At 48.6% G+C, this 27,161-nt stretch overlaps 1 protein-coding gene across 1 annotated transcript in view; it reads right to left on the bottom strand.

The window, feature by feature from the left end:
* Positions 1-441: 441 nt before the first annotated feature.
* The window catches only part of LOC122542617 (annexin A2), a 67,229-nt gene continuing 40,509 nt past the window's right edge, over positions 442-27,161 (bottom strand). The window contains exons 6-13 of the mRNA XM_087982243.1: positions 26,388-26,478; positions 18,834-18,913; positions 12,496-12,555; positions 11,966-12,059; positions 8,378-8,473; positions 5,647-5,702; positions 5,431-5,550; positions 442-994 (exon numbers count right to left, since the gene is read on the bottom strand). Of these exons, the coding sequence (XP_087838369.1) occupies positions 935-994; positions 5,431-5,550; positions 5,647-5,702; positions 8,378-8,473; positions 11,966-12,059; positions 12,496-12,555; positions 18,834-18,913; positions 26,388-26,478 (657 nt within the window). The 3' untranslated portion in view covers positions 442-934. The remainder of the gene's footprint in view (positions 995-5,430; positions 5,551-5,646; positions 5,703-8,377; positions 8,474-11,965; positions 12,060-12,495; positions 12,556-18,833; positions 18,914-26,387; positions 26,479-27,161) is intronic.

Below are 27,161 nucleotides of genomic sequence, written 5' to 3'. Positions count from 1 at the left end.
AAATCAAACCAAATCAAAATCAAGGACATCCTTGTATTCACCTACAAAGTGGACCGATCCCCTGCCTACAAAAAAACATTCTGCTACACCATCACCAACCTGGAAGAAATTCTTGCCACATCCTGCCTTCAACCAACCGGACACCAACTTCCTAGAGTCCAAGAATATCCCCAAAACGGGAAACTGCATTTCAATGCAGTGACGTCGCATCATAATGAGGATGTTGATGCAAATAGTCCTCTCAACCTGTCTCGTCATTCAACACCAAGTTGGAAAATGGGTCTCTTTACTCCTCACTGTTCTCCTCATGCAATTCCCCCAACCTTCTCATTGTTTAATGTCTGGGAAGATGCTGTGCATCGTGTCTGATGTTCAATAGTTTTATTTCTCTCCTATGCAACGTGCAATAAATTCAAAATGTTTGTCATTTCAGAAACTGTGTTACAGTAATAATCCAATTTCTTTATTTTGTATAAAAAGACATTGCGGCTTGATAGCAAAATGCATTTCCAGACTAAGTACTGCACTACATGCAACATCTTATGTATGTGCCTGAAAACACTTCATCCTGCAAATCTCCTGTGTTGAGCTACGGGTGAACAAACTGCCAGTTCACACATTGGATCCTTTTGATCTCAAACCTCAAAACAGCATGCGGTGGTTCTGAGATGAGATGTAGCTCAAGTTCAAAGCTTTATTTCCAGTTAACAACAGGTAAGATATTTGCAGTTTTTCAAAGGTTGACTGATTTATGGTAGAGAATTTTTCAAGCACAAACTTGTTACAGTTAACTAATGTAATACTTGACTTTTACACAGACACAGTGAGGAAGGTTAAGTGGTTTAATCCGACAGGGTCCCCTCACAGCTTTATGGAGCAATTCTTTGACTTAAGAGTAGGTACGGAATTGGAATTCCTGTCTGAGATGACGCCTCTAATCATCACCTCTGCACAGAGCCAGTAGGACTCGTTGGTAATCGTCTTTTGTAGAAGCCTAAAACAGAAAGGTATGAGCACGGGTTAGACACAGCTTTGGACGTGGACAAGTATTTCTGAAAAGGAGAATATTGCAGAAGCTGGAAATCCGAAACAGAGTCATAGAGTCTTAGAGATGTACAGCAGGGAAACAGACCTTTCGGCCCAACCCGTCCATACCAACCAAATATCCCAACCCAATCTAGTCCCACCTGCCAGTACCCAGCCCATATCCCTCCAAACCCTTCCTATTCATATACCCATCCAAATGCCTCTTAAATGTTGCAATTGTACCAGCCTCCACCACATCCTCTGGCAGCTTATTCCATACCACCCTCTGTGTGAAAAAGTTGCCCCTTAGGTCTCTTTTATATCTTTCCCCTCTCACCCTAAACCTATGCCCTCTAGTTCTGGACTCCCTCGCCCCAAGAAAAAGATCTGGAAAGCACTTAACAGCTTTACCAGACTCAGTATGAAGTTGAACAACTTTAAACCATAATTCTGGTCCATCTAATTTCTTTGCTTCTTTGAGTATGTTACTTCAGTCAGCAGGTACTATCAGTCTTTTGTTTCACTCCCTGTGCTGTCACCCTTGCCCCTGGAAGAACAATCCTTTTGTCATTCAATCTCTCCTGTCTTAACGCAGATGTTCATTTTCATAGAACCCCTACTGTGTTGAAGTTAGTCACTCAGCCCATTGAGTCCATACCATCTGTCCAAAGAGTATCCCATTCAGAACACTCCCCGACACCACCCCTTATCACCTTGCATTTCTCATGGCTAACCCACCTAACCTGCACATCCTTGGAGTGTGGGAAGGAACCAGACCACCCGGAGGAAACTCACGCAGACACAGGGAGAATGTGCAAACTCCACACAGTCACCTGAGGCTGGAATCGAATCTGCGTCCCTAGTGCTGTGAGGCTGCTGTGCTAACCACTGAGCCACCATGCCACCCTTTTGCCCTGTCTCACCCATCCCTTGTTTGGAACCAATTGTGGTGGCATGGTGGCTCAGTGATTAGCACTGCTGCCTCACAGCACCAACGACCTGGGTTCGATTCCAGCCTCGAGCGACTGACTGTGTGGAGTTTGCACATTCTCCCCGTGTCTATATGGGTTTCCTCCGGGTGCTCCGATTTCTTCCCGCAATCCAAAGATGTGCAGATCAGGTGAATTGGCCATGCTAAATTGCCTGTAGTGTTCAGGGATGTGTAGTTTAGGGCATTAAATGTAGAGTAATGTGGAATGGATTTGGGTAGGTTACTCTTCAGAGGGTTGGTGTGGACGTATTGGGCTGAAGGGCCTGTTTCCACACCATAGAGATTCTATCCTATTAATCCCTAGCTTTTCCCTATTCTGATAAAAAGTAGTACACCTGAATCATGAACTCTATTTCTGTCTCCACTGAAGCTGCAAGAACTGATGAGTATTTCCAGCAATTTTGTCCAAACTTTCAAATGTATTGCTCACAAGGAATGATGTATTACTGTCAGACCTGCTGAGTTTCTCCAGCAATTTCTGCTTTTGCTCTGGACCTCCAGTATCCGCGGTTGTTTAGTTACTTGTTGGTGATGCCCTCACTGTCTTTGCCAAAGAACCACTGCTTTGTCTGGTTAGGATCAGTGAGGATTATATTCACATGAGTTCAGAAGAGTAAGGGGTTGGTTTCCTGGAAACGTTTGGAATTCTAACAGGACTCAACAGGGTCAACACTGGAAGGGTGGCTCCAGAGGCTGGGGAGTCCAGAATCAGGGGGTCACAGTCTCAGGATATGGGTCGGGCCATTTAGGAGTGAGATGAGGAGAAATGTCTTCATCCAGAGAGTGGGTGTGCCTCTGGAATTCTCTGCCACAGAAAGAAATTGAGACCAATGTTTTCAAGGAGTTAGATATAATTAGATATAATTCCCAGGTTTCCTCCCACAGTCCAAAGATGTGCAGGTCAGGTGAATTGGCCATGCTAAATTGCCCGTAGTGTTAGGTAAGGGGTAAATGTAGGGGTATGGGTGGTTTGCGCTTCGGCGGGTCGGTGTGGACTTGTTGGGCCGAAGGGCCTGTTTCCACACTGTAAAGTAATCTGATCTAATCTAATCGAAAGGATTGAAGGGCATGGGGGAAAGCAGGAGTTAGTTAAAACAAAAGAGCTGCGAATGCTGAAGATCTGTAAGAGAAAGAGAAACTGCTGGAGAAACTCAGCAGGTCTGGCAGTGTCTGTGGAGAGGAAAAAAAAAACTGAGTTAGCGTTTCGAGTCCTGGACTTTCTTTAGAACTGAGTTGGATGGTCAGCTATGATCATACTGATGGGCCGAATCACCTACTCCCTGCTCCTATTTTTGATGTGTCTATGTTCAGAGAGAGGTTCATTCATGTAACTGGTAAAACCTGTGACATTGTCCCAGCGTCCGTGCATTTAGTTGAGTGGTTAGATACACATGTTCACATGCCCTTTAGTACGAACATCCTGACCTGCAACTTCCCTGCTTTTTGAAAGACTTGTCAAAAATAACAATAATCTTAAACCGAGGAGAATTATCTTTCAAAAATAACTTACAGTTCAATATCACCAATGCGCAGGGGTTATTAAAACTGAATTCATGAAAAATATGGAAACTTCCTGGAAATCCTGAGAACAGTACAGACAAAATGGCTTCCTGTTTGCAATTCCATGATGTGCAATGACCCACTGAAGACACTGCCTTTTATATGCACTGCTGGCAAGGCAGTGATTCACAACAGATAACACACTGTCCAGTATGGGCTACGAGAAAGTGAGGACTGCAGATGCTGGAGATCAGAGTAGAGAGAGAGCTGCTGGAAAAGCGCAGCAGGTCTGGAAGCATCCGAGGAGCAGGAGAATCGACGTTTCGGGCAAAAGCCCTTGATCAGGAACTGAAACGTCAACTCTCCTGCTCCTCAGAAGCTGCCTGACCTGCTGTGCTTTTCCAGCGCCACACTCTCAACTCTGCTCAGTATGGGAACCAGCCTTCAGTATAGATATTCCTCCTCCTCGGAGATGGAACACTGTCCAGTTATCAGATGAGAACCTTCTGCGATGAGGATAGATTGATGACTGTTCTCCTTGGAGAGGCGATCTAATAGAGGTTTTCAAAATCACCGATAGAGCTGATAGGGAGAAGTTACTCCTGGTCATAAAAGAGGGAACGAGAGGGCTAGGATTTAAAGTGAATGAAGCAAGGGCTGTTAGAGAGAAAAAAAACATTTCTCACACAGCGAGTGGTTTGGATACAGAATGCACTGCCTGGGATTGTGGAGGGGACAGGCTCAACTGAGGCATTTGGTGGATGATAATCGTTTGTACAGCCATGCAGACTGCATGCCTTCCTTCTGCCTCCGAATAATTCTGAAACTCACAGCACCAACACTGTCAGATCTTTCACTGAAAGTGTCATGAGATTTTCCACCTTAAGTGTTACAGGATGCAGCAAGATCCCCAGTAATCTCAGGATCCCTACAGTGTGGAAATCGGCCATTCGGCCCAACAAGTCCACACCGACCCTCTGAAGAGTATCCCACCCAGGCCCATTCCCCTACTCTATTCCTCTGACTAATGCTCCTAACCTACACGTCCCTGAACACCACGGGCAATTTAGCACGGCCATGTTGGAGAAAAATGTCAGAAGTCACATGGCACCAGGGTATAATCCACCAGGTTTGTTTGAAATCACAAGCTTTCGGAGCCCTCTCATCAGCTCCTTCACCTCACTGTACTTGACCAAGGGGCAGCGCTCCGAAAACTTGCGATTTCAAATATAGCTGTTGGACTGTAACCTGGTGTCATGCGACGGGGAATGGAGAGGGTAAATAGACAAGGTCTTTTCCTTGGGGTGGGGGAGTCCAGAAAAGATTTACAAGGATGTTGCCAGGGTTGGAGGATTTGAGCTGTAGGGAGAGGCTGAATAGGCTGGGGCTGTTTTTCCTGGAGTGTTGGAGGCTGAGGGGTGACCTTATAGAGGTTTACAAAATCATGAGGGGCATGGATAGGGTAAATAGGCAAAATCTTTTCCCTGGGGTGGGGGGAGTCCAGAACTAGAGGGCATAGGTTTAGGGCGAGAAGGGAAAGATATGAAAGAGATCCTAAGGGGCAACTTTTTCACGCAGAGAGTGGTACGTGTATGGAATGAGCTGCCAGAGGAAATGGTGGAGGCTGGTACAATTACAACATTTAAAAGGCATCTGGATGGGTATGTGAACAGGAAGGGTTTGGAGGGATATGGGCCGGGTGCTGGCTTGTGGGACTAGATTAGATTGGGATATCTGGTCGGCATGGACGGGTTGGACCGAAGGGTCTGTTTCTGTGATGTATGTCACTATGACTCCTGACCTCGTCCACGTCAGTCCAACACTGGCACCTCCACATTATAGAAAAGCAGTATTACTGGATAGCTATTTGGCTGGGTAGTAGGCAGTAGGTTGATGGACCGATAGACACTTACGGTTATAAATTGGTGCAGGGATTTTCCAGTTTTCTTCTTAAACTCCTTCCTGATAAAGAGCAGGTCAATTTCTGAACGAGACACCATGATCCTTGTTAAAATATCCTTCTTGAAATTTCCCTGCACAGGACACACATGTCAGGTTAGCTTCCTCACCAGCCGTGGGTACTCAGTGCTTACATGGACACAGAGGTTTCAGATGTTGATATATTTTACCTGTAAGTTGGATAACTTTTCAGCAAAAAACGCTGGAGTGTTCAGGATACACTGCACTGCAGGGAGACATAGAAAGGAAGCCATGATCAATTCAGTCCGCGAGAGATACATTGAGCTGAAGAATCAGCTGTGCCTCAAGATGACCTTACTTCTAAATCAGGACCTGGGCATGCTCTGATTCTGCGGGGGCCTCAGGGCTGTGCTGCTCAATGGAACAATGAAACAGCCATCCCGACATCAGATCCACCTATTTGTCAGCCCCCGCTGTGAGGGGACAGGCTGGTGTAAAGCACATGAACTGCCCTTGTGGTTCCCGGGCCCTGATGGAGAACTGCAGGAGGCAGTGGACAGTCAACATGCAGAAGGTCAGCAAAGCCCAAGTCCAGACTGGTCTTCCATCCACATTGCCACGCTGTTATCCAGGAGCAGGAGCAGGAGGCCGTTCAGCCCCAACACCATCCTATTGTACAAGGCCAGGAGGCCATTCAGCCTCTCACACTCCTGTTATACAGGGCCACCATGCCATTCAACCCCTCACGATCCTATTAAACAGGACCAGGAAGCCATTCAGCCCCCTTACCGTCCTGTTATACAGGATCAGGAGCAGGCTCCACGCTGCTCCCCTCGCTCCCCAATGTCTTGATTCCCTCTCCCCTCTCTCCTCACTCCCCATCATTCCCTTCTCCCCTCACTCCCCATCATTCCCTTCTCCCCTCACTCCCCACCATTCCCCCCTCCCCTCACTCCCCACCATTCCCCCCTCAACACCATTCACCCATCCCCTCACTCCCCACCATTCCCCACTCCCCTCTCTCCCCACCATTCCCCCCTCCCCTCACTCCCCACCATTCCCCCCTCCCCTCACTCCCCACCATTCCCCCCTCAACACCATTCACCCCTCCCCTCACTCCCCACCATTCCCCACTCCCCTCTCTCCCCACCATTCCCCCCTCCCCTCACTCCCCACCATTCCCCCTCCCCACCATTCCCCCCTCCCCTCACTCCCCACCATTCCCCCCTCCCCTCACTCCCCACCATTCCCCCCTCAACACCATTCACCCCTCCCCTCACTCCCCACCATTCCCCCCTCCCCTCACTCCCCACCATTCCCCCCTCCCCACCATTCCCCCCTCCCTTCACTCCCCACCATTCCCCCCTCCCCACCATTACCCCCTCCCTTCACTCCCCACCATTCCCCCCTCCCCACCATTCCCCCCTCCCTTCACTCCCCACCATTCCCCCCTCCCCTCACTCCCCACCATTCCCCCCTCCCCTCACTCCCCACCATTCCCCCCTCCCCACCATTCCCCCCTCCCCACCATTCCCCCCTCCCCTCACTCCCCACCATTCCCCCCTCCCCTCACTCCCCACCATTCCCCTCTCCCCTCACTCCCCATCATTCCCCCCTCCCCTCACTCCTCAGCATTCCCCCCTCCCCTCACTCCTCAGCATTCCCCCCTCCCCTCACTCCCCATCATTCCCCCCTCCCCTCACTCCCCACCATTCCCCTCTCCCCTCACTCCCCACCATTCCCCTCTCCCCTCACTCCCCACCATTCCCCCCTCCCCTCACTCCCCACCATTCCCCCTCCCCTTACTCCCCACCATTCCCCTCTCCCCTCACTCCCCAGCATTCCCCTCTCCCCTCACCCCCCATTATTCCCCTCTCCCCTCACTCCCCACCATTCCCCCTCCCCTTACTCCCCACCATTCCCCTCTCCCCTCACTCCCCACCATTCCCCTCTCCCCTCACTCCCCACCATTCCCCTCTCCCCTCACTCCCCACCATTCCCCTCTCCTCTCACCCCTCACTCCCCATTATTCCCCTCTCCCCTCACCCCTCACTCCCCATCATTCCCCCCTCCCCTCACTCCCCATCATTCCCCCCTCCCCTCACTCCCCATCATTCCCCCCTCCCCTCACTCCCCATCATTCCCCCTTCCCCTCACTCCCCATCATTCCCCCTTCCCCTCACTCCCCCCTCCCCTCACTCCCCCCTCCCCTCACTCCCCATCATTCCCCCCTCCCCATCATTCCCCCCTCCCCTCACTCCCCCCTCCCCTCACTCCCCCCTCCCCTCACTCCCCCCTCCCCTCACTCCCCATCATTCCCCCCTCCCCATCATTCCCCCCTCCCCTCACTCCCCATCATTCCCCTCTCCCCTCACCCCTCCCTCCCCATCATTCCCCTGTACACTCGCTCCCCACTGCTCCCCTCTCTCATCCACTCAACCCTCTGCCCTCCTGACCCTCATCATTCACTCTCTCAGCAATGTGACCAATCATTTCCCCTCTCCAGCAGAACCGCTGAGCTAATGATTGTATTGCCTGTCTCTGGACACACGGTTGAAATCATCTCATAGGACAGTTTTACAATCCAAGTCCCATCCACTCCCGAGATGGGCAATGCCATGTTTGAGAGGTTGATTTGAAAATATCTATAATGGTTGGATGTTGGGGCTCTTCAGGTGCAGTGGCGCTACCTGTGGGCCATGGGTCCCAGGTTAAAGTCCCACCTACTCCAGAGGTATCTCTGGACAGGTTCGATTAAAAATATCTATAATGGCAGGACCTGTAGGTGCAGTGAGTGTTTCTACAGCAAACACAAGCCCGTTCAAAATAAGGACAGGCCCGGTCCATCAGTAATTCCTCATCGTGACCTGGAACTGAATGTGTGTCTTGCAGGAAGAGAAAACTCACAGCAATTGTGCAAAAAGACGAAGGCATACTTACCCAGGGCCAAAAAGTTATTTTTCAGATCTTTCTTGACCTCACGCTCAACACTTTCCAACATATCGTAGGAGCTGTAGCATTTATATCTTCCAAAAACTAAACAGAGGAACAATCAATTCAGAATGTGGAAAATTACCATTCTCCAGGAGAGCCTAATGTAACTGTGCGAATCACTGTGAGTGACAGCTCTGATAAATACATGACACTGTCAATAATTTCCACTGATATTCTAAGAACAAAGAACAAAGAAAATGTAGAGCCCAGGAACAGGCCCTTCAGCCCTCCACAAGCCTGAGCTGATCCAAATCTACTGTCTAAACCTGTCACCCAATTCCTAAGCATTTGTATCCCTCTGCTCCCCACCTACTCATGCATCTGTCCAGATGTATCTTAAAAGAATCTACCGCGCCTGTCTCTACTACCTTTGCTGGCAACGCGTTCCAGACACCTACCACCCTCCGTGTGAAGTACTTACCACATGTATCCCCCTCCACCTCTCACCTTGAAAGTGTGACCTCTCGTTATTGAATCCCTCACCCTGGGAAAAAGCTTGTCTCTATCCACCCTGTCTATACCCTTCGGGATTTTGTAAACCTCAATCAGGCCCCCCCCCCCCCCCCGCCTCAATCTCCTTTTTTCTAATGAAAATAAACCTAACCTACTCAACCTTTCTTCATAGCTAGCACCTTCCATATCAGGCAACATCCTCATAAACCTTCTCTGCACCCTCCCCAAAGCGTCCACATCGTTTTGGTAATGTGGCGACCAGAATTGTACACAGTTCTATTGAGGCACACGGGCAGACTGAAACCAAATACAGCCACGATGAACCAAAATATTCACGATAAAAAAGTGTGTTTGTTGGCTTCTTCTTTCCTGTAATTGTGAGTAAGCGAGTGTGAAGGTGCGATGGTTCAGTATTTCCTATACTGTGTGCGTGTGTGTGTGTAAGTGTGAGTGTGTGCACTACTTCTTGTACAGAGAGTGTGAGTTGGCTCACTGATTCTCACTGTGTGAGCGTGAGCGACTGAGAGTGGGTATGAGTGGCCCCTGGTTCACTATTTCCTGTATTTTCTGGGTAAGAGATGGTGACAGGGCACAAGTGCAATGGTTCACTGTTTCCTGTGACAGTATCAGTGTGAGTGAATGACAATCTGCACTGTTTCAATAAATCCTGTACTGTGTGATTGTGTGAGGGTGTGACTTAAGTGTGAATTTGACAGGAGGAGTGACATGCTAACAAGGGAGGTAAACATTATGGAGGATAGATGGGAACATGGAGCTGGCAACAAACCCATACTGAATGGTGAAGATAATTCGAAGACTAAACATCCTATTATCATGAGTCGAAGAGTGTGGGGATGGAAAAGCATGGCAAGTCAGGCAGCATCTGAGGAGCAGGAGAGTCAACGTTTCGGGCAGAAGGCCTTCATCAGGAACGATGCTTGTGGGCCGGGGGGGCTGAGAGATAAATGGGAGTGGGGTGAGGGCTGTGGGGAGGGGGGGGGGAGGTAACAGGGGAGGTGATAGGTAGATGAAGGTGGAGGTAAAGGTGATAGGTCAGAGAGGAGGGTGGAGCGGATATGGGAAGGAAGATGGACAGGTGGGAGAGTTCAAGAGGGCAGTGCCAAATTGGAAGGTTGGATCTGGGATAAGGTTAGGGGGGGGGGGAGGCGGACGAGAGATGAGGAAACTGGTGAAATCCACATTAAACCCGTGTGGTTGGAGGGTCCCAATGCAAAAGATGAGGCGTTCTTCCTCCAGGCGTCAGGTGGTTAGGGTTTGGCGATGGAGGAGGCCCAGGACCTGCATATCCTCAGCCGAGTGGGAGGGGAGTTGAAATGCTCAGCTACGGGGCCGGTGGGATTGTTTCATGCGTGTATCCCAGAGATGTTCTCTGAAGCGTTCCGCAAGTAGGCGTCCTGTCTGCCCAGTGTAGAGGAGACCACATTGAGAACAACGGACACAGTAGATGATGCTTGTGGAAATGCAGGTAAATCTCTGTCAGATGTGGAAGGCTCCTTTGGGGCCTTGGACAGAGGTGAGGGGGCTGGTGTGGGTGCAGGAAGGTGCCGGAAGGGGACGGTGGGTTGATGGATGGGCGCGGACCTGACAAGGGAGTCACGGAGGGAATGGTTTTTATGGGACCCAGACAGGGTTGGGAGGGAAATATATCCCTGTGGTGGGGTCCATTTGTAAGTGGTGGAATGGTGGAGGATGATGCAATGTATATGGAGGTTGGTGGGGTGGAGGGTGAGGACAAAGGGGGGTTCTGTCCTTGTTGTGTTGGGAGGGGTAGGGTTTGAGGTCGGAGGTACGGGAAGTGGAGGAGATGTGCTGGAGGGAAACACGTAAATGTGGGAGTGGAAATTGAGGTGTTTAAAGAAGGAGGCCATCTGTTGTGTTCAGTGGTGGAATTAGTCCTCCTGGGAGCAGATACAGAGGAGGAGTTGGGAATAAGGGATAGCTTTTTCACAGGAGGTAGGGTGGGAGAAGGTGCATCCAGGTCGCTGTGGGAGTCAGTGGGTTTGTTGTAGATGTCCATGTGGAGTCGGTCACCATTAATGGAGATGGAGATATCCGGGAAGGGGAGAGAGGTGTCTGAGATGGTCCAGGTGAATTTAAGATCGAGGTGGAATGTGTTAATGAAGTTGAGGAACTGTTCAACCTCCTTGTGGTTATGACCAGACCAAACCCCCTCAAACTATTCAGAAGATCCTGGAGACCTTAACTTTTTTTTAGTTTAAAGATACCTGTAAGGTGTTGTGTTCTGGATGCAATTTGATTGGTCAAACCACCAGATTTGAATCAAAACACTTTATCATCCACTGCAGTTAAAATACAACAAAAGAAAGAAGGTATTGGAATAACTTAACTATATTTGAACCCTAAACAGAATAATAGACTATTTAACTACTAACCAGTAATGTTCCAATACAGACCCATAAATATTCCTCGTTAAGGCAAAATGGGTTGTCTCTCAGGCTATTCTCCAGTCCATGAGGAGAAACATCAAGAGAAAACACCAAGAGACAGATTAGCAGGGAGAGATGTATTGCAGGCCCCCAAACACAGCTTACACCACAGTGGCTCAGTGGTTAGCACCACTGCCTCATAGCACCAGGGTCCCAGGTTCAATTCCAGCCTCGGGTGACTCTCTGTGTGGAGTTTGTACATTCTCCCGGTGTCTGCATGGGTTTCCTCCCACAGTCCAAAGATGTGCAGGCCAGGTGAATTGGCCGTGCTAAATTGCCTATAGTATTAGGTGCATTAGTTGGGGGTGTGGGTTACTTTTTGGAGGGTCAGTGTGGACATGTTAGGCCGAAGGGCCTGTTTCCACACTGTAGGTAATATAATCTGCCACTGACAAACTGAAAATAAAAATCCTGGTTCCTTGGGAGCTTGTTCCGCCCATTCAGGCTGCGTCTATTGTTCCAACCTTTTTTAAAAAGCCCCCAAGGCCTCACAATCTGTTTACTGTATGGGCTTTCCATAGACAGCTCACTGCCTCTCAGAGAAAACAAAACAAAATCCACCTCTTAAAGCTATCCTACCATCACTGCTGCTCCTAATTGCTGTGTTTCATACCTTTCCTCAGGTGAGGAATACTCCTCTCAGTCATTATAGTGATCCACTTGTCCGCATCAAAAGTACGGTTCTTCACTGCAGCTTCATGCAGGGCCTGAGGAGAAACAATTCAACAATGAGCCACCTCCAAAATGGATGCAGTGCCCCACCCTCCCCGACTTTGCAACTTCCTCCTAGGCCTGTGGTCTGTAACCCAGTCCCAGGCTTGTGCACCCAGGATGGGGAGAGTCTGGCACAACATCCAAGGGGGGAACCAACGCGTCTGAAGCAACTGAAGCTACTGCAGGTCACCGAGCGAGAACGCAGTCAAATCAGTGGTTGCCACCATCTCCCACCACCCCAAGGTTGGGTTGGGGTGGGGAGGGGCGAAACGGGTTGGCTGGAAATGCTGGCTGCATCACTTCAAGTCTCACCAAACCCCCCAGGCTGAGGTACCCCAAAGCCAGCCAATCTGATGTCAAATCCATCGCTGGTTATGGAGGGTGAGCAAGGGGTGGAGTTAACTGGCACGTTATCGAGGATTAACCTACCCGTGCATCCATATCGATCAGCTCATTATCGACCACATTGGAGGGATCTGGACGATTCCCCTGTGCACAGAAAGACCACGTAAAATTCACACAATCAAATTTAAATCCGTGTCACATTTTGTTTATATAATTCTGGTCAAGCCATGGTCTGTGCTGCGGTCCGATTGATGTCCACAGTTGGACCACCTTCACCTCTAGATCCAATCTGTTTCCCTTTGTATTCTTTGACTATTCATGTTTCTTTCATACAATTCCTACAGTATGGAAACAGGCCCTTCGGCCCAACAGATACACACCAACCCTCCGAAGAGTAACCCACCCAAACTCATTCCCCATTACTCTACATTTACTAATCCCTGAACACTATGGGCAATTTAGCATGGACAATTTAGCTAATCTACACATTCCCAAACACTATGGGCAATTTAGTATGGCCAATCCACCCTAACCTGTACATCTTTGGACTGTGGAAGGAAACCGGAGCACCCGGAGGAAACCCACGCAGACACGGGGAGAATGTGCAAACTCCACACAGAGAGTCTCCAAGGCTGGAATCGAACTCGGGTCTCTGGCGCTGTGAGGCAGCAGAGCTAACCACTGAGCCACCGTGCCATCCCAATCTCACTGCACTTTGGCTGTGGATCCTTGTTTGATCTTCAGCCATTCCCAGTGATGTGTTCTCCACCCACTTCCTCTCCGAGGGGTACTGTTGTCGGCAGAAGGGAGACTGGGATGATCCGGTCAGTGGATGTACTTCGCATTGGACCACAGAGCAAGCCTGACCCTGACTGAAGCAGCCTTCAAATGATCACAGTGATCTCTACAAGTAACCTCATTCACATTTGAATCTCCAAATCAACACCCATAGGATCTATAGAACGCCTTTGGCCCAACAAGTCCACACTGACCTTCTGAAGATGAACCCGTCCAGACCCATTCCTCTACTCTATTATCCAATATTCAGCTAACCTACACATCCCTGAGCACTATGGGCAATTTAGCATGGCCAATTCAGCTAACCTATACATCCCTGAACACTATGGGCAATTTAGCATGGCCAATTCAGCTAACCTACACATCCCTGAACACTAGAGGCAATTTAGCATGGCCAATTCAGCTAACCTACACATCCCTGAACACTATGGGCAATTTAGCATGGCCAATTCAGCTAACCTACACATCCCTGAACACTACGGGCAATTTAGCATGGCCAATTCAGCTAACCTACACATCCCTGAACACTATGGGCAATTTAGCATGGCTAATTCAGCTAACCTACACATCCTTGAACACTACGGGCAATTTAGCATGGCCAATTCAACTAATCTACACATCCCTGAGCACTATGGGCAATTTAGCATGGCCAATTCAGCTAACCTGCACATCCCCAGTCACTATGGGCAATTTAGCATGGCCAATTCAGCTAACCTATACATCCCTGAACACTATGGGCAATTTAGGATGGCCAATTCAGCTAACCTACACATCCCTGAACACTACGAGCAATTTAGCATGGCCAATTCAGCTAACCTACACATCCCTGAACACTATGGGCAATTTAGCATGGCCAATTCAGCTAACCTACACATCCCTGAACACTACGGGCAGTTTAGCATGGTCAATTCAACTAATCTACACATCCCTGAGCACTATGGGCAATTTAGCATGGCCAATTCAGCTAACCTACACATCCCCAGTCACTATGGGCAATTTAGCATGGCCAATTCAGTTAACCTACACATCCCCAGTCACTATGGGCAATTTAGCATGGCCAATTCAGCTAACCTACACATCCCTGAACACTATGGGCAATTTAGCATGGCCAATTCAGCTAACCTACACATCCCTGAACACTATGGGCAATTTAGCATGGCCAATTCAGCTAACCTACACATCCCTGAACACTACGGGCAATTTAGCATGGCCAATTCAGCTAACCTACACATCCCTGAGCACTATGGGCAATTTAGCATGGCCAATTCAGCTAACCTACACATCCCCAGTCACTATGGGCAATTTAGCATGGCCAATTCAGTTAACCTACACATCCCCAGTCATTATGGGCAATTTAGCATGGCCAATTCAGCTAACCTACACATCCCTGAACACTATGGGCAATTTAGCATGGCCAATTCAACTAATCTACACATCCCTGAACACTATGTGCAATTTAGCATGGCCAATTCAGCTAACCTACACATCCCCAGTCACTATGGGCAATTTAGCATGGCCAATTCAGCTAACCTACACATCCCCAGTCACTATGGGCAATTTAGCATGGCCAATTCAGTTAACCTACACATCCCCAGTCACTATGGGCAATTTAGCATGGCCAATTCAGCTAACCTACACATCCCCAGTCACTATGGGCAATTTAGCATGGCCAATTCAGTTAACCTACACATCCCCAGTCATTATGGGCAATTTAGCATGGCCAATTCAGCTAACCTACACATCCCTGAACACTATGGGCAATTTAGCATGGCCAATTCAGCTAACCTACACATCCCCAGTCATTATGGGCAATTTAGCATGGCCAATTCAGCTAACCTACACATCCCCAGTCATTATGGGCAATTTAGCATGGCCAATTCAGCTAACCTGCACATAGGCTGCAACATGTAGGGATTGTAACCAGGTCAGCCAGGTGGAATTCATAGAATATGGGTTGCCAGATTGGGGCTGTTAATCTCGTCCAATCAGGAAGCCCTGGCTGACCTATAAAAAGAGTGAGAGACAGAAATACAGGTAGAAGATCCTTTATCTGAACATCCAAAAACCAAAAAGCTCCGAAATCCGAAGGCTTTTTTGTGAAGTTTATTTATCTCATTAACAAGGTGGTTTGGTGAACCCAAATCCACGCCCACTCGATGTGTGTCACTCAGATGTGGCATGGGCAGTGGTGGGGGGGGGGGGGAGCATGGCCAAGCACATTCTTAGTTAGAAGTCTGCTTCTCCGGTAAGATTTTTAAAAAATTTCACCATTAAATTGTCACTATTCCGAAAACCGAAAAATTCCAAATTCCGAAAAAACAGCTGGTCCTGAGCATTTTGGATAAAGGATCGTCTACCTGTACTGACACTCAGATACCTGACTCTGAATGGGGCTGTGCTAAAGGCAAGGACCATTCACGTAAATAAAGGTCAACTTGGTGACGGGATACCAGCCTCTCTCGAGTTATTTCACAAAATATCTTTTGTAATCAAACCACTACCATCCCGGTAATACTCAGAGGCTCCATGGTCTGTATTTAATCATGTGCTTCATGAAAGATTTGAATTAGTCCTGAGCTATTCGACAGCACTTTCCAAATCTGCAAACTCTACCTTCGGGAAGAACAAGGCCAGCAAGTACACAACCACTTGCAGGTTCCCTCCAAATCACTCGTCACCCTGACCCAGGGCAGTAATGCAGCCTCACCACCTGGAGTTCCCTCCTTAAGGGAGTTGTAGATGTCCCTTACAGCACCTGGACTGCAGCAGTTCAAGAAGGCAGCTCATCACTACCAACCCCCATCACTGCTAACACGGAGCTGTTTTGTTGTAGTTTAGTCTGTAGTCACTCATTGTCCCACACGGAGAGCTGTTGACATGGCTATGGTGTTTTCAGGACATGGGGCGCCTCAGAGGACGCATTGTCATATTTTTCCCTCACAGACTCAACTCAAAAATGCTGTTGGCATCCAAATGGAGTTGGCAGAAAGAAGTATCGGGAGTCCGTGTGTCAATGCAGTTCTTTCTTCAATAATAAAGAAAAACTGTCACTGTATAGGTAAGGATTGGAGGGATATGGGCCAGGAGCAGGTAGGACTAGCTGATTATGTTCTCAATGGACTGAAAAGATACTTCCATGCTCTATGACCCTATGAACATGAGGAATCATGGGTAGTGTTCAAAAGAAATACGAGATGTACAGATGGATATGGATAGCTTAGGTAACTGGGCCAACATTTGGCAGATGAATTTAACACGGATAAGTATGAGGTTGGCTGGAGGAATAGAAAGGAAACCTACCAGCAAGATGGAGAGAAGAGTGATTAGGAAGACAAATGCTGAGCCAGCCAGCAACTCCGAAGAAAGCCATCAGTGTGAGGTACATGTAAGTTATTGATGCTGAAAGAAGGAAGTGGACAGTTTTAAAGATTGACTTATTTTAATTTGGTCAGCTGCATCATTGGATGATCGGGTTTAATTTCTGTCCTGACCAGGCCGAGAGAGTTCGGGGTGGTGGCAAACTGCTGAACTTTAATCCAGAAGCAGACAGCATTCTTTTTTTTTAAGATTACATACAGTGTGGAAACAGGCCCTTCGGCCCAACCAGTCCACACCGACTCTCCGAAGAGCAACCCACCCACACCTATGCCCCTACATTTCCCCCTTCACCTAACACTATGGGCAATTTAGCATGGCCAAATCACCTAACCTGCACATCTTTGGATTGTGGGAGGAAACCGGAGCACCCGGAGGAAACCCACGCAGACACAGGGAGAATGTGCAAACTCCACACAGACAGTTACCTGAGGCAGGAATTGAACCCGGGTCTCTGGCACTGTGAGGCAACAATGCTAAACTTCTTTGGGATAGTATTTCCACAGAGAGTTCCCTGCCTCTTGTCCTGTCTTTAAGAGATTAGGGGGAGGTCGAAAAGGGTGGTGCTGGAAAAGCACAGCAGGTCAGGCAGCATCTGAGGAGCAGGAGAGTCAACGTTTTGGCTATAAGCCCTTCATCCTGATGGAGGGCTTATTCCCAAAATATTGACTCTCCTGCTCCTCAGATGCTGCCTGACCTGCTGTGCTTTTCCAGCACCACCCTTTTCGACTCTGACTCTCCAGCATCTGCAGTCCTCACTTTCTCCTTTGAGAGATCAGGTAAATGCCACAGGATCCTTTGCAGAAACAGCACTCAGTGATACTGGGACACCTCATCGCGACTGGAGTCTGGAACAGCTGCACGAGAAAGTGACCCCCACGACTGGGAAAGTTGTTGAATAAATGCAACGGCAAAGCTGGTAGGTATAGGGAATGTCGGATGACTGGAGAAATTGAGGTTTTGTCAAGAAAAAGAAGGAAACATATCAGGTTTGGACAGCAGGGATCGAGTGAATCTCAAGCAGATTATAAAGGCAGTAGGAGTATACTTAAGAGGGAAATCTGGTGTGCAAAAAGGAGACATGAGATAGCTTTGATAAATAGGGTTAAAGAGAATCCAAAGGGACTTTACAAATATATTAAGGGCAAAACAGTAACTAGGGACAGAAGAGGGACCCTTAAAGATCAGCAAGGCCATCTATGTCTGGGACCGCAGGAGATGGGGGAGATACTAAACAAGTATTTTGCATCAGTGTTTACTGTGGAAAGGGACATGAAAGATAAAGAATGTGGGGAAATAAATAGTGACATCTTGAAAAATGTCCATATCACAGAGGAGGTGATGCTGGACGTCTTAAAATACATAAAAGTGGACAAATGGATTGAGGAGTGGCAGATGGTGTTTAATTTAGATAAATGCGAGGTACTGCACTTTGGAAAGGCAAATCAGGGCAGGACTTATACACTTAATGGTAAGGTCCTGTGGGTGTGTTTCAGAACAGAGAGACCTTGGAGTGCAGGTTCATAGCTCCTTGAAAGTGGAGTCGCAGGTAGATAGGATAGTGAAGAAGGCGTTTGGTATGCTTTCCTTTATTGGTCAGAGTATTGAGCACAGGAGTTGGGAGGTCATGTTGCGGCCGTACAGGTCATTGGTTAGGCCACTTTTGGAATACTACCTTCAATTCTGATTTCCCCACTATAGGAATGATTTTGTGGAACTTGACAGATTTCAGAAAAGACTTACAAGGATGTTGCCAGGGTTGGAGGGTTTGAGCTGTAGGAAAAGACACTCTGGGGGCGGTTTTCCCGAGAGTGTCAGAGGCTGAGGGGTGACCTTACAGAGATTTATGAAATCATGAGGGGCATGGAGAGTGTGAATAGACAAAGTCTTTTCCCTGTTATGGGGGCAGTCCAGGACTAGAGGGCATAGGTTTAGGGTGAGAGGGGAAAGATATAAAAGAGACCTAAGGGTCAATTTCTTCCTGCAGAGGGTGGTGTGTGTATGGAATGAGCTGCCAGAGGAAGTGGTGGAGGCTGGTACGATTGCAACATTTAAAAGGCATCTGGGTGGGTATATGAATAGGAAGGGTTTGGAGGCATATGGGCCGGGTGCTGGCAAATGGGACTAGATTAGCTTATGATGTCTGGTCGGCATGGATGAGTTGGACTGAAGGACCTATTTCCGTGCTGTGTATTTCTATGACTCTGTGACTCTGAATCGAATAATGTAACATATTATTCGGGATATACCTTTGCTAGGATACAAAGAAGCTTGGCAAAATGTCCAGAAGTATCTTCCTTGACGTCCATAATCATATCTTTCTTGTAAACTGCAAACAGAAACATTTTACAGTCATTAATAATAAGGATTTCCACTGGAGGGTGTTAAGACATTGTGTGAATATTTATCCCATCATTATCACTCTGCCATCCGGGAGAGAAAAGGCTGATGATAACTGAATTCGATTAATAAATATGGGAATATGCGTCCAATCTCAGTCAAAGGTACCATAAGAACTATTAGCAACTGTTGTAAAAGCTTACATCTGGTTCATTGAGGTCGTTTAGGGAAAGGAATCTGCCATCCTGATCTGCTCTGGCCTACATGTGACTCCAGACCCACAGCAATGCTATTGACTCTTAACTGCCCCCTGGGTAATTAGGGATGGGCAATAAACGCTGCCTAGCCAGTGACACACAAATCCAACAGAACTGAATGAAAATGTTGGAACATCATAAACTTGTTTCTCTAATATTCCTAGGTTAGATCTAAAAGCAAACATCACCAGCTGAACACGTTAACTCCCCCTCCCACTCCGCCAAGGACATGCAGGTCCTTGGCCTCCTCCATCACCAGACCCTGGCCACATGACGCCTGGAGGAAGAGCGACTCATCTTCCGCCTAGGAACCCTCCAACCACAAGGGATGAATGCAGATGTCTCCAGCTTCCTCATTTCTCCTCCCCCCACCTTATCTCAGTCCCAACCCCCGGATTCAGCACCGCCCTCTTGACCTGCAATCTCTTTCCCGACCTCTCCGCCCCCACCCCCTCTCCGGCCTATCACCCTCACCCTCACTTCCTTCCACCTATCGTATTCCCAGCGCCCCTCCCCCAAATTCCACCCCCCCCCCCCCCCAACCTTTTATCTCAGCCCGTCTGGCACACCAGCCTCATTCCTGAAGAAGGACTTATGACCGAAACGTCGATTCTCCTGCTCCTCGGATGCTGCCTGGCCTGCTGCGCTTTTCCAGCACCACAATTTTCAACTCTGGTCTTCAGCATCTGCAGTCCTCACTTTCTCCCAACACTAGGTTATAGTCCAACAGGTTTATTATACTAAATACTGGGGCACGGTGGCTCACAGTGCCAGGGACCCAGGTTCGATTCCATCTTCGGGCGACTGTCTGTGTGGAGTTTGCATGTTCTCCCCGTGTCTGCGTGGGTTTGCGTGTTCTCCCCATGTCTGCGTGGGTTTGCGTGTTCTCCCCATGTCTGCGTGGGTTTGCGTGTTCTCCCCATGTCTGCGTGGAGTTTGCTCTGGTTTCCTCCCACAATCCAAAGAACCAGGATGTTGCCTGGTCTGGAGGGAAGCTTCTATGAGGAAAGGCTGAGAGACTTGGGTCTGTTCTCATTGGAAAGAAGGCGGCTAAGAGGGGACTTGATAGAGACATAGAAGAGAAAGTCCTTTTTCCTGGGATGATGACGTCAGTGCGTACATGGGGGCAGGTTGAGGGGTGATAGATTTAAGACAGATGTCAGAGGCAGGTTCTTTACTCAGAAAGTGGTAAGGGCGTGGAATACCCTGCCCACCAATGTAGTTAACTCAGCCACATTAGGGAGATTTAAACAATCCTTGGATAAGCACATGGATGATGATGGGATAGTGTACGGGGACGAGCTGAGAATAGTTCACAGGTCGGTGCAACATCGAGGGCTGAAGGGTGTGTTCTGCGCTGTATTGTTCTTAGTTCTGTGTTCGATGTGCAGGTTAAGCTGCATTGGCCATACTAAATTGCCAATAGTCTCTCTGGATGTGCAGGCATGGTGGGTTAGCCATGGGATATATACCTTACAACTAACATCCCAGACACCACCATTACCATCCCTGGATATGTCCTGTCCCACGGGCAGGACAGACCCAGCAGAGGTGTTGACACAGTGGTATACAGTCGGGAGGGAGTTGCCCTGGGAGCCCTCAACAATGACTCCGGACTCCATGAAGTCTCAGGGCTTCAGGTTAAACATGGGCAAGGAAACCTCTTCCTGGTTACCACGTACCATCCTCCTTCGGCTGATGAATCAGTGCTCCTCCATGTTAAGCAACACTTGGAGGAAACACTGGGGGTAGCAAGGGCACAAAGTGTATTCTGGGTGGGAGATTTCAATATCTATCACCAAGGGTGGTTTGGCAGTAGTATTACTGATCAAGCTGGTCAGGTCCTAAAGGATATAACTACTTGACTGGGTCTGTAGCAGGTGGTAAAAGGAACTACAAGAGGAAAACACATAACTGACCTCATCCTTACTAATCTGCTGACTGCAGAACCATCTGTCCATGACAGTGTCAGTAAAAGTGACCGCCACACTGTCCCTATGGAGACAAAGTCCCATCTTCACATTGAGAATAACCTCCATTGTGTCGTGTGGCCCTATCACTGTGCTAAATGGGACAGACTTTGAATCAATTTAGCAGCTCAAGACTGGGCTTCCATGAGGCGCTGTGGACCATCAACAGCAGCGGAACTCTACTCCAGCACAATCTGTAACCTCATGGCCCGGCATATCCCCCGTTCAGCCATGACCATCAGGCCAGGGGATCAACCCTGGTTCAACAGAGGGTGCAGGAGGGCATGTCAGGAGCAGCTGGAAAAGCACAGCAGGTCAGGCAGCATCCAGGGAACAGGAGAATCGACGTTTCGGGCATAAGCCCTTCTTCAGGAATGAGGAGGGTGTGCCAAGCAGGCTAAGATAAAAGGTAGAGAGGAGGGACTTGGGGGAGGGGCGTTGGGTATGCGATAGATGGAAGGAGGTTAAGGTGAGAGTGATAGGCCGGAAAGGGGGTGGGGACGGAGAGGTCAGGAAGAAGATTGCAGGTCAAGAAGGCGGTGCTGAGTCCGAGGGTTGGGACTGAGATAAGGTGGGGGGAGGGGAAATGAGGAAGCTGGAGAAATCTGCATTCATCCTGTGTGGTTGGAGAGTTCCTAGGTGGAAGATGAGGCGCTCTTCCTCCAGGCGTCGTGTTGCTATGGTCTGGTGATGGAGGAGTCCAAGGACCTGCATGTCCTTGGCGGAATGGGAGGGGGAGCTAAAGTGTTCAGCCAGGAGCAGCATCAGGCAGACCTGAAAATGAGGTGTTAACCTGCTGAAGTGACCAAACAGGACTACTTGCATTCCATGCAGCCTAAACAGCAAGTGATAGACAGAGCTAAGCGATCCCACAACCAACAGATCAGATCTCAGCTCTGCAGTCCTTTCACATCAAGCCGTGAATGGTGGTGGACAATTAAACAACTCACTGGAGGAGGACACTCCATAAGTACCCCCATCCTCAATGATGGAGGAGCCCAGCACGTCAGTGTAAAGGATAAGGCTGATGCTTTCACAGCAATCTTCAGTCAGAAGTGGCGAGTGGATGATCCATCTCGGGCTCCTCCAGTGGTCCCCAGCGTCACAGATACCAGTCTCCAGCCAATCCGATTCATTCCATGTGATATTAAGAAATAGCTGGAAGTACGCGATGCTGCAAAGGCAATGGGCCCTGAGAACATTGCGGCAATAGTACTGATTGACGTGGGCTCCAGGAACTGCCGCTCCCCTCGCCAAGCTTTTCCAGTACAGTTACAACACTGGCATCTACCCGACATTGTGAAAAATGCCCAGCTACGTCCTGTAGACAGAAAGCATGACAAATCTAACCTGGCCAATTACAGCCCAATCAGTCTACTCTCGATCATCAGTAAAGTGATGGAAGGGGGTCAGTAACAGTGCTCTCAAGCAGCAGCTGCTCAGCAATAACCTGCTCAGTGACGCTCAGTTTGGGTTCCACTCAGCTCCTGACCTCATTACAGCCTTGTTTCAAACATGGACAAAAGAGCTGAATTCCAGAGGGGAGGTGAGAATGACAGCCCTCGGCATCAAGGTCACATTTCACCAAGTATGGCATCAAGGAGCCCTGGCAAAACCGCAATCAATGGATAAGATTCCACTGGTTAGAGTCAGACCTGGCACAAAGGGATATGGCTGTGGTTGTGGAGGGTCAGTCATCTCAGCTCCAGGACATCTCTGCAAGAGTCCTTCAGGGTAATGTCCTAGGCCCAACAATCTTCAGCTACTTCTTCGATGACCTTCCCTCTGTCACAAGGTCAGAAGTGGGGATGTTTGCCGATGATTGATTGCACAGCAACATTCGCGACTCCTCAGATAGTGAACCAGTCTGTGCTCAAATGCAACAAGATCTGGACAATATCCAGGCTTGGGCCAACAAGTGGCAAGTAACATTCATGCCACACAAATGCCAGACCATGACCATCACCAATAAGAGACACTTTAACCCTTGACATTCAACGGGTATTACCATCACTGAATCTCCCACTGTCAACATCCTTGGGGTTACCATTGACCAGAAACTCAAGTGGACTCACCACGTAAATACAGTGGCTATAAGAGCAGGTCCGAGATTAGGGATACCATGGCAAGTAATTCACCTCCTGACTCCCCAAAGTCTATCCACCATCTATTAGACACAAGTCAGGAATATGTTGGAACACTCCCCACTTGCCTGGATGGGTGCAGCTCCAACAACACCCAAGAAGCTTGACACCATCCAGGACAAAGCAACCAACTTGACTGGCACCTCATCTACAAACATTCAATCCCTCCACCGCCGGCACTCAGTGCACGCTGCTGCTACTATCTACAAGATGTACTGCAGAATTTCACCAAACATCCTTCGACACCACCTTCCAAACCCATGACCACTTCCATCTAGAAGGACAAGGGCAGCAGGTACTTGGGAACACCACCACCTGCAGGTTCCCCTCCAAGCCACTCACCACCCTGACTTGGAAAAATAGCACTGTTCCTTCACAGTCGTTGGGTCAAAATCCTGGAATTCCCTCCCTAATGGCATTGTGGGTCAACCCACAGCAAGTGGACTGCAGCGATTCAAGCTCACCACCACCTTCTCAAGGGACAACTAGGGATGGGCAATAAATGCTGGCCAGGCAGCGACACCCAAGTCCCACAAATGAATAAAAATAAGAATATGTAGTTAGGTCTGGGTGAGGACTTGATGGGCTGAATGGCCTCTTTCTGCACTGTCGGGATTCTATGGTTCCTGTGGCTGCAGTTTAATGGAGAAGCTGACCTATTTAAATACAGCTGAGGCCAAAACATTGAATGTTTTCAAGGACAAGTCAAATATCGTTCTTGGGACTAAAGGGACCAGACATTATGTGGTAAAACCAGGAAGAGGGTCATGAATTGGATGATCATATTGAATAGGCAAAAGTGAGGACTGTAGATGCCGGAGATTAGAGTCAAGATTAGAGTGGTGCTGGAAAAGCACAGCAAGTCAGGCAGAATCGAGGAGCAGGAAAATCAACGTTTCAGGCAGGAGCGCTTCATCATAGGACCAAGTGGTCTATTCCTGCTCCCAATTTCCACTTTTCCATATGTTCATAGACCAAACCCCAAGGTCTATGTGCATTTCTGACTCTGTCTGGAGAATGGAGATCATTTCCATTGGCACAAGTCTCATAGAGCATCAAGGTTCACCCAGAACACTGCCCCCAGCAGGCATATGGAAGTAGTACAGCACAGGTTCTCACCAGAATGATACTGGAACAGGGAGGGTTCAATTATAAAGGCAAGGTATATAGGACTTGGTTTGTGTTCATTCAGCTACAGAAGATAAAGGTGTACGCTAAGTGACTTTTTTTATTTACTCATTCACAGACTGGAGTGTCGTTGGGTGGATGCAGGGAGGATGTCCCCGACGATGGGTGCATCCAGAACCAGGGGTCACGGTCTGAGGATAGAGGGTGAACCCTTTAGGACGGAGCTGAGGAGACATTTCTTCACCCAGAGAGGGATGAGCCTGTGGAATTCATTACCACAGGAAGTAGCTGATGCGCAAACATTGAATGTATTCAAGAGGCGGCTGGATCTAGCACTTGGGAGCGAATGGGATCAAAGGTTATGGAGAGAAAGCAGGATTAGACTACTGCATTGGACAATCAGCCATGATGGTGATGAATGGTAGGGCAGGCTCGAAGGGCCGAATGGCCTCCTCTGGCTCCTCTCTTCTGTATTTCTATGGCTGGTCCATTGTTTACAGCTTATCCCCTCATGGCCCTGGAGAAAGTTGGTAGTAAACTGTCATCTGGAACTGCGGCAGACCTTGGCTGTGGATAGACACACACGGAGTGGTTCAGGAGGCCGATCCAGGACTTCAACCCAGCGACAGTGAAGGAACAGCAACAGATGTCCAAGTCAGGACGGTGAGTGGCTTGGAGGGAAACTTGAAGGTTTTGGCATTCCCATGTATCTGTTGTCCTTGTCCTTCGAGATGGAAATGTTCATGGGTTTGGAAGGTGTTGTCTGAGGATCTTTGGTGAATTTCTGCAGTGCGTCTTGTGGATAGTACGCACTACTGCTGCTGATCGTCGGTGGGGGAGGGAATGGACATGAAAGGTGGTGTTGATCAAGTGGGACTGTTTTGTCCTGGATTAACGCACATGGAACCAAAATGTGAAATGAAGATAACACATCAGCCAATTGACTTTTAGAACTTGGTGAAGGACCTTCTCCTGGTCCTATACTCCAATTAATTAAGAACCTGCCTCATCTCCTTTGGTAAAGACTAACATGGAAACATACAATCTTCTGAGCATTTTCCCAAGGTAAGGGAGTCCAAAAGTCGAGGGCATACATATAAGGTGAGAGGGAAAGGATTTTAAAAGGGGGAAATTGTTCTCACAGAAGAGGAGTGACGGATGGAGTTTAGTTTAGATACATACGAGGTGCTGCACTTTGGAAAAGCTAATCAGAGCAGGCTTATATACTTAATGGTAAGGTCTTGGGGAGTGTTGCTGAACAAAGAGACCTTAAAGTGCAGGTTCATAGCTCCTTGAAAGTGGAGTCGCAGGTAGATAGGATAGTGAAGAAGGCGTTTGGTATGCTTTCCTTTATTGGTCAGTGTATTGAGTACAGGAGTTGGGAGGTCATGTTGCAGCTGGACAGGACATTGGTTGGAATATTGAGTGTAATTCTGGTCTCCCTCCTATTGGAAGGACGTTGTGAAACTCGGAAGGGTTCAGAAAAGATTTACAAGGACGTTGCCAGGGTTGGAGGGTTTGAGCTATAGGAAGAGGCTGAACAGGCCGGGGCTGTTTTCCCTGGAGCGTCAGAGGCTAAGGGGTGGCCTTATAGAGGTTTATAAAATCATGAGGGGCATGTATAGGGTAAATAGAGAAGGTCTTTTCCATGAGGTGTGGGAGTCCAGAACTAGAGAGCATAGGTTTAGGGTGGAAGATATATAAGAGACCTAAGGGGCAACTTTTTCACACATGTGTGGAATGAGCTGCCAGAGGATGTGGTGGAGGCTGGTAAAATTACAACATTTAAAAGGCATCTGGATGGGTATATGAATAGGAAGGGTTTGGAGGGATATGGGCCGGGTGCTGGCAGGTGGGACTGGATTGGGTTGGGATATCTGGTCGGCATGGACGGGTTGGACCAAAGTGTCTGTTTCCGGGCTGTACATCTCTATGACTGTGACTCTAAACATCTCCCCACTTACGTTCTCGATAGGTGGCAGCCATATGCAATATTTGCTGGTTGGTGCGAGAGCACAGGATCTCAATCAGAGTGTCTTCATTGGTTCCCAAACCCTATGGAAAGAAGATTTTAAAACGTTCTTATTGGTAAAACCACGTGAATATGCATCACTGGCAAAGGACATTTGCAGAAATGAGAAGCTGTTTATAGCTCACAACGGAACTCAGAATGTGGAAAGGAAAATGGGAGGCTCATCCATGGGATCTTTCTGTGGCACTGGGTGTTTCAGATGGTAGTGGAGCTGCACGTGAACAATTTTTGATCGATTTGCGCCCTCCCCCACTACCACTGCTAAAGACCCACCAGACGGGGCATTGGGAACTGGCATGTTGCCAATCCCTGGACAGAATACAGGGAGACATTCAATGTCAGACTCGCCGCACGGGATCGAAGAGAGGGGAAATGAATTTCTTTGCAGCAAGCTGTCCAGCCACCAGGTGAGTGAACACCATCCCTCAGGGCAGTGTGAGCAGGCAGTGAGAGGCCAGTGTCAGTGTGAGTGAGTGAGTGTGAGCCGGCAGTGAGAGACCAGTGACAGTGTAAGTGAGTGAGTGTGAGCGGGCAGTGAGAGACCAGTGTCAGTGTGAGTGAGTGAGTGTGAGCGGGCAGTGAGAGGCCAGTGTCAGTGTGAGTGAGTGTGTGAGCCGGCACTGAGAGACTAGTGAAAGTGTAAGTGAGTGAGTGTGAGCGGGCAGTGAGAGGCCAGTGTCAGTGTGAGTGAGTGTGAGCGGCAGTG

The sequence above is a fragment of the Chiloscyllium plagiosum genome, unplaced genomic scaffold (genome assembly GCF_037043375.1).
Source record: "Chiloscyllium plagiosum isolate Xiang-an unplaced genomic scaffold, Cpla_swu_hap1 HiC_scaffold_42, whole genome shotgun sequence".
NCBI lineage: Eukaryota > Metazoa > Chordata > Chondrichthyes > Orectolobiformes > Hemiscylliidae > Chiloscyllium > Chiloscyllium plagiosum.
The sequence above is the reverse complement of the archived record's forward strand: the minus strand, read 5'-3'. Positions and strand labels throughout refer to the sequence as shown.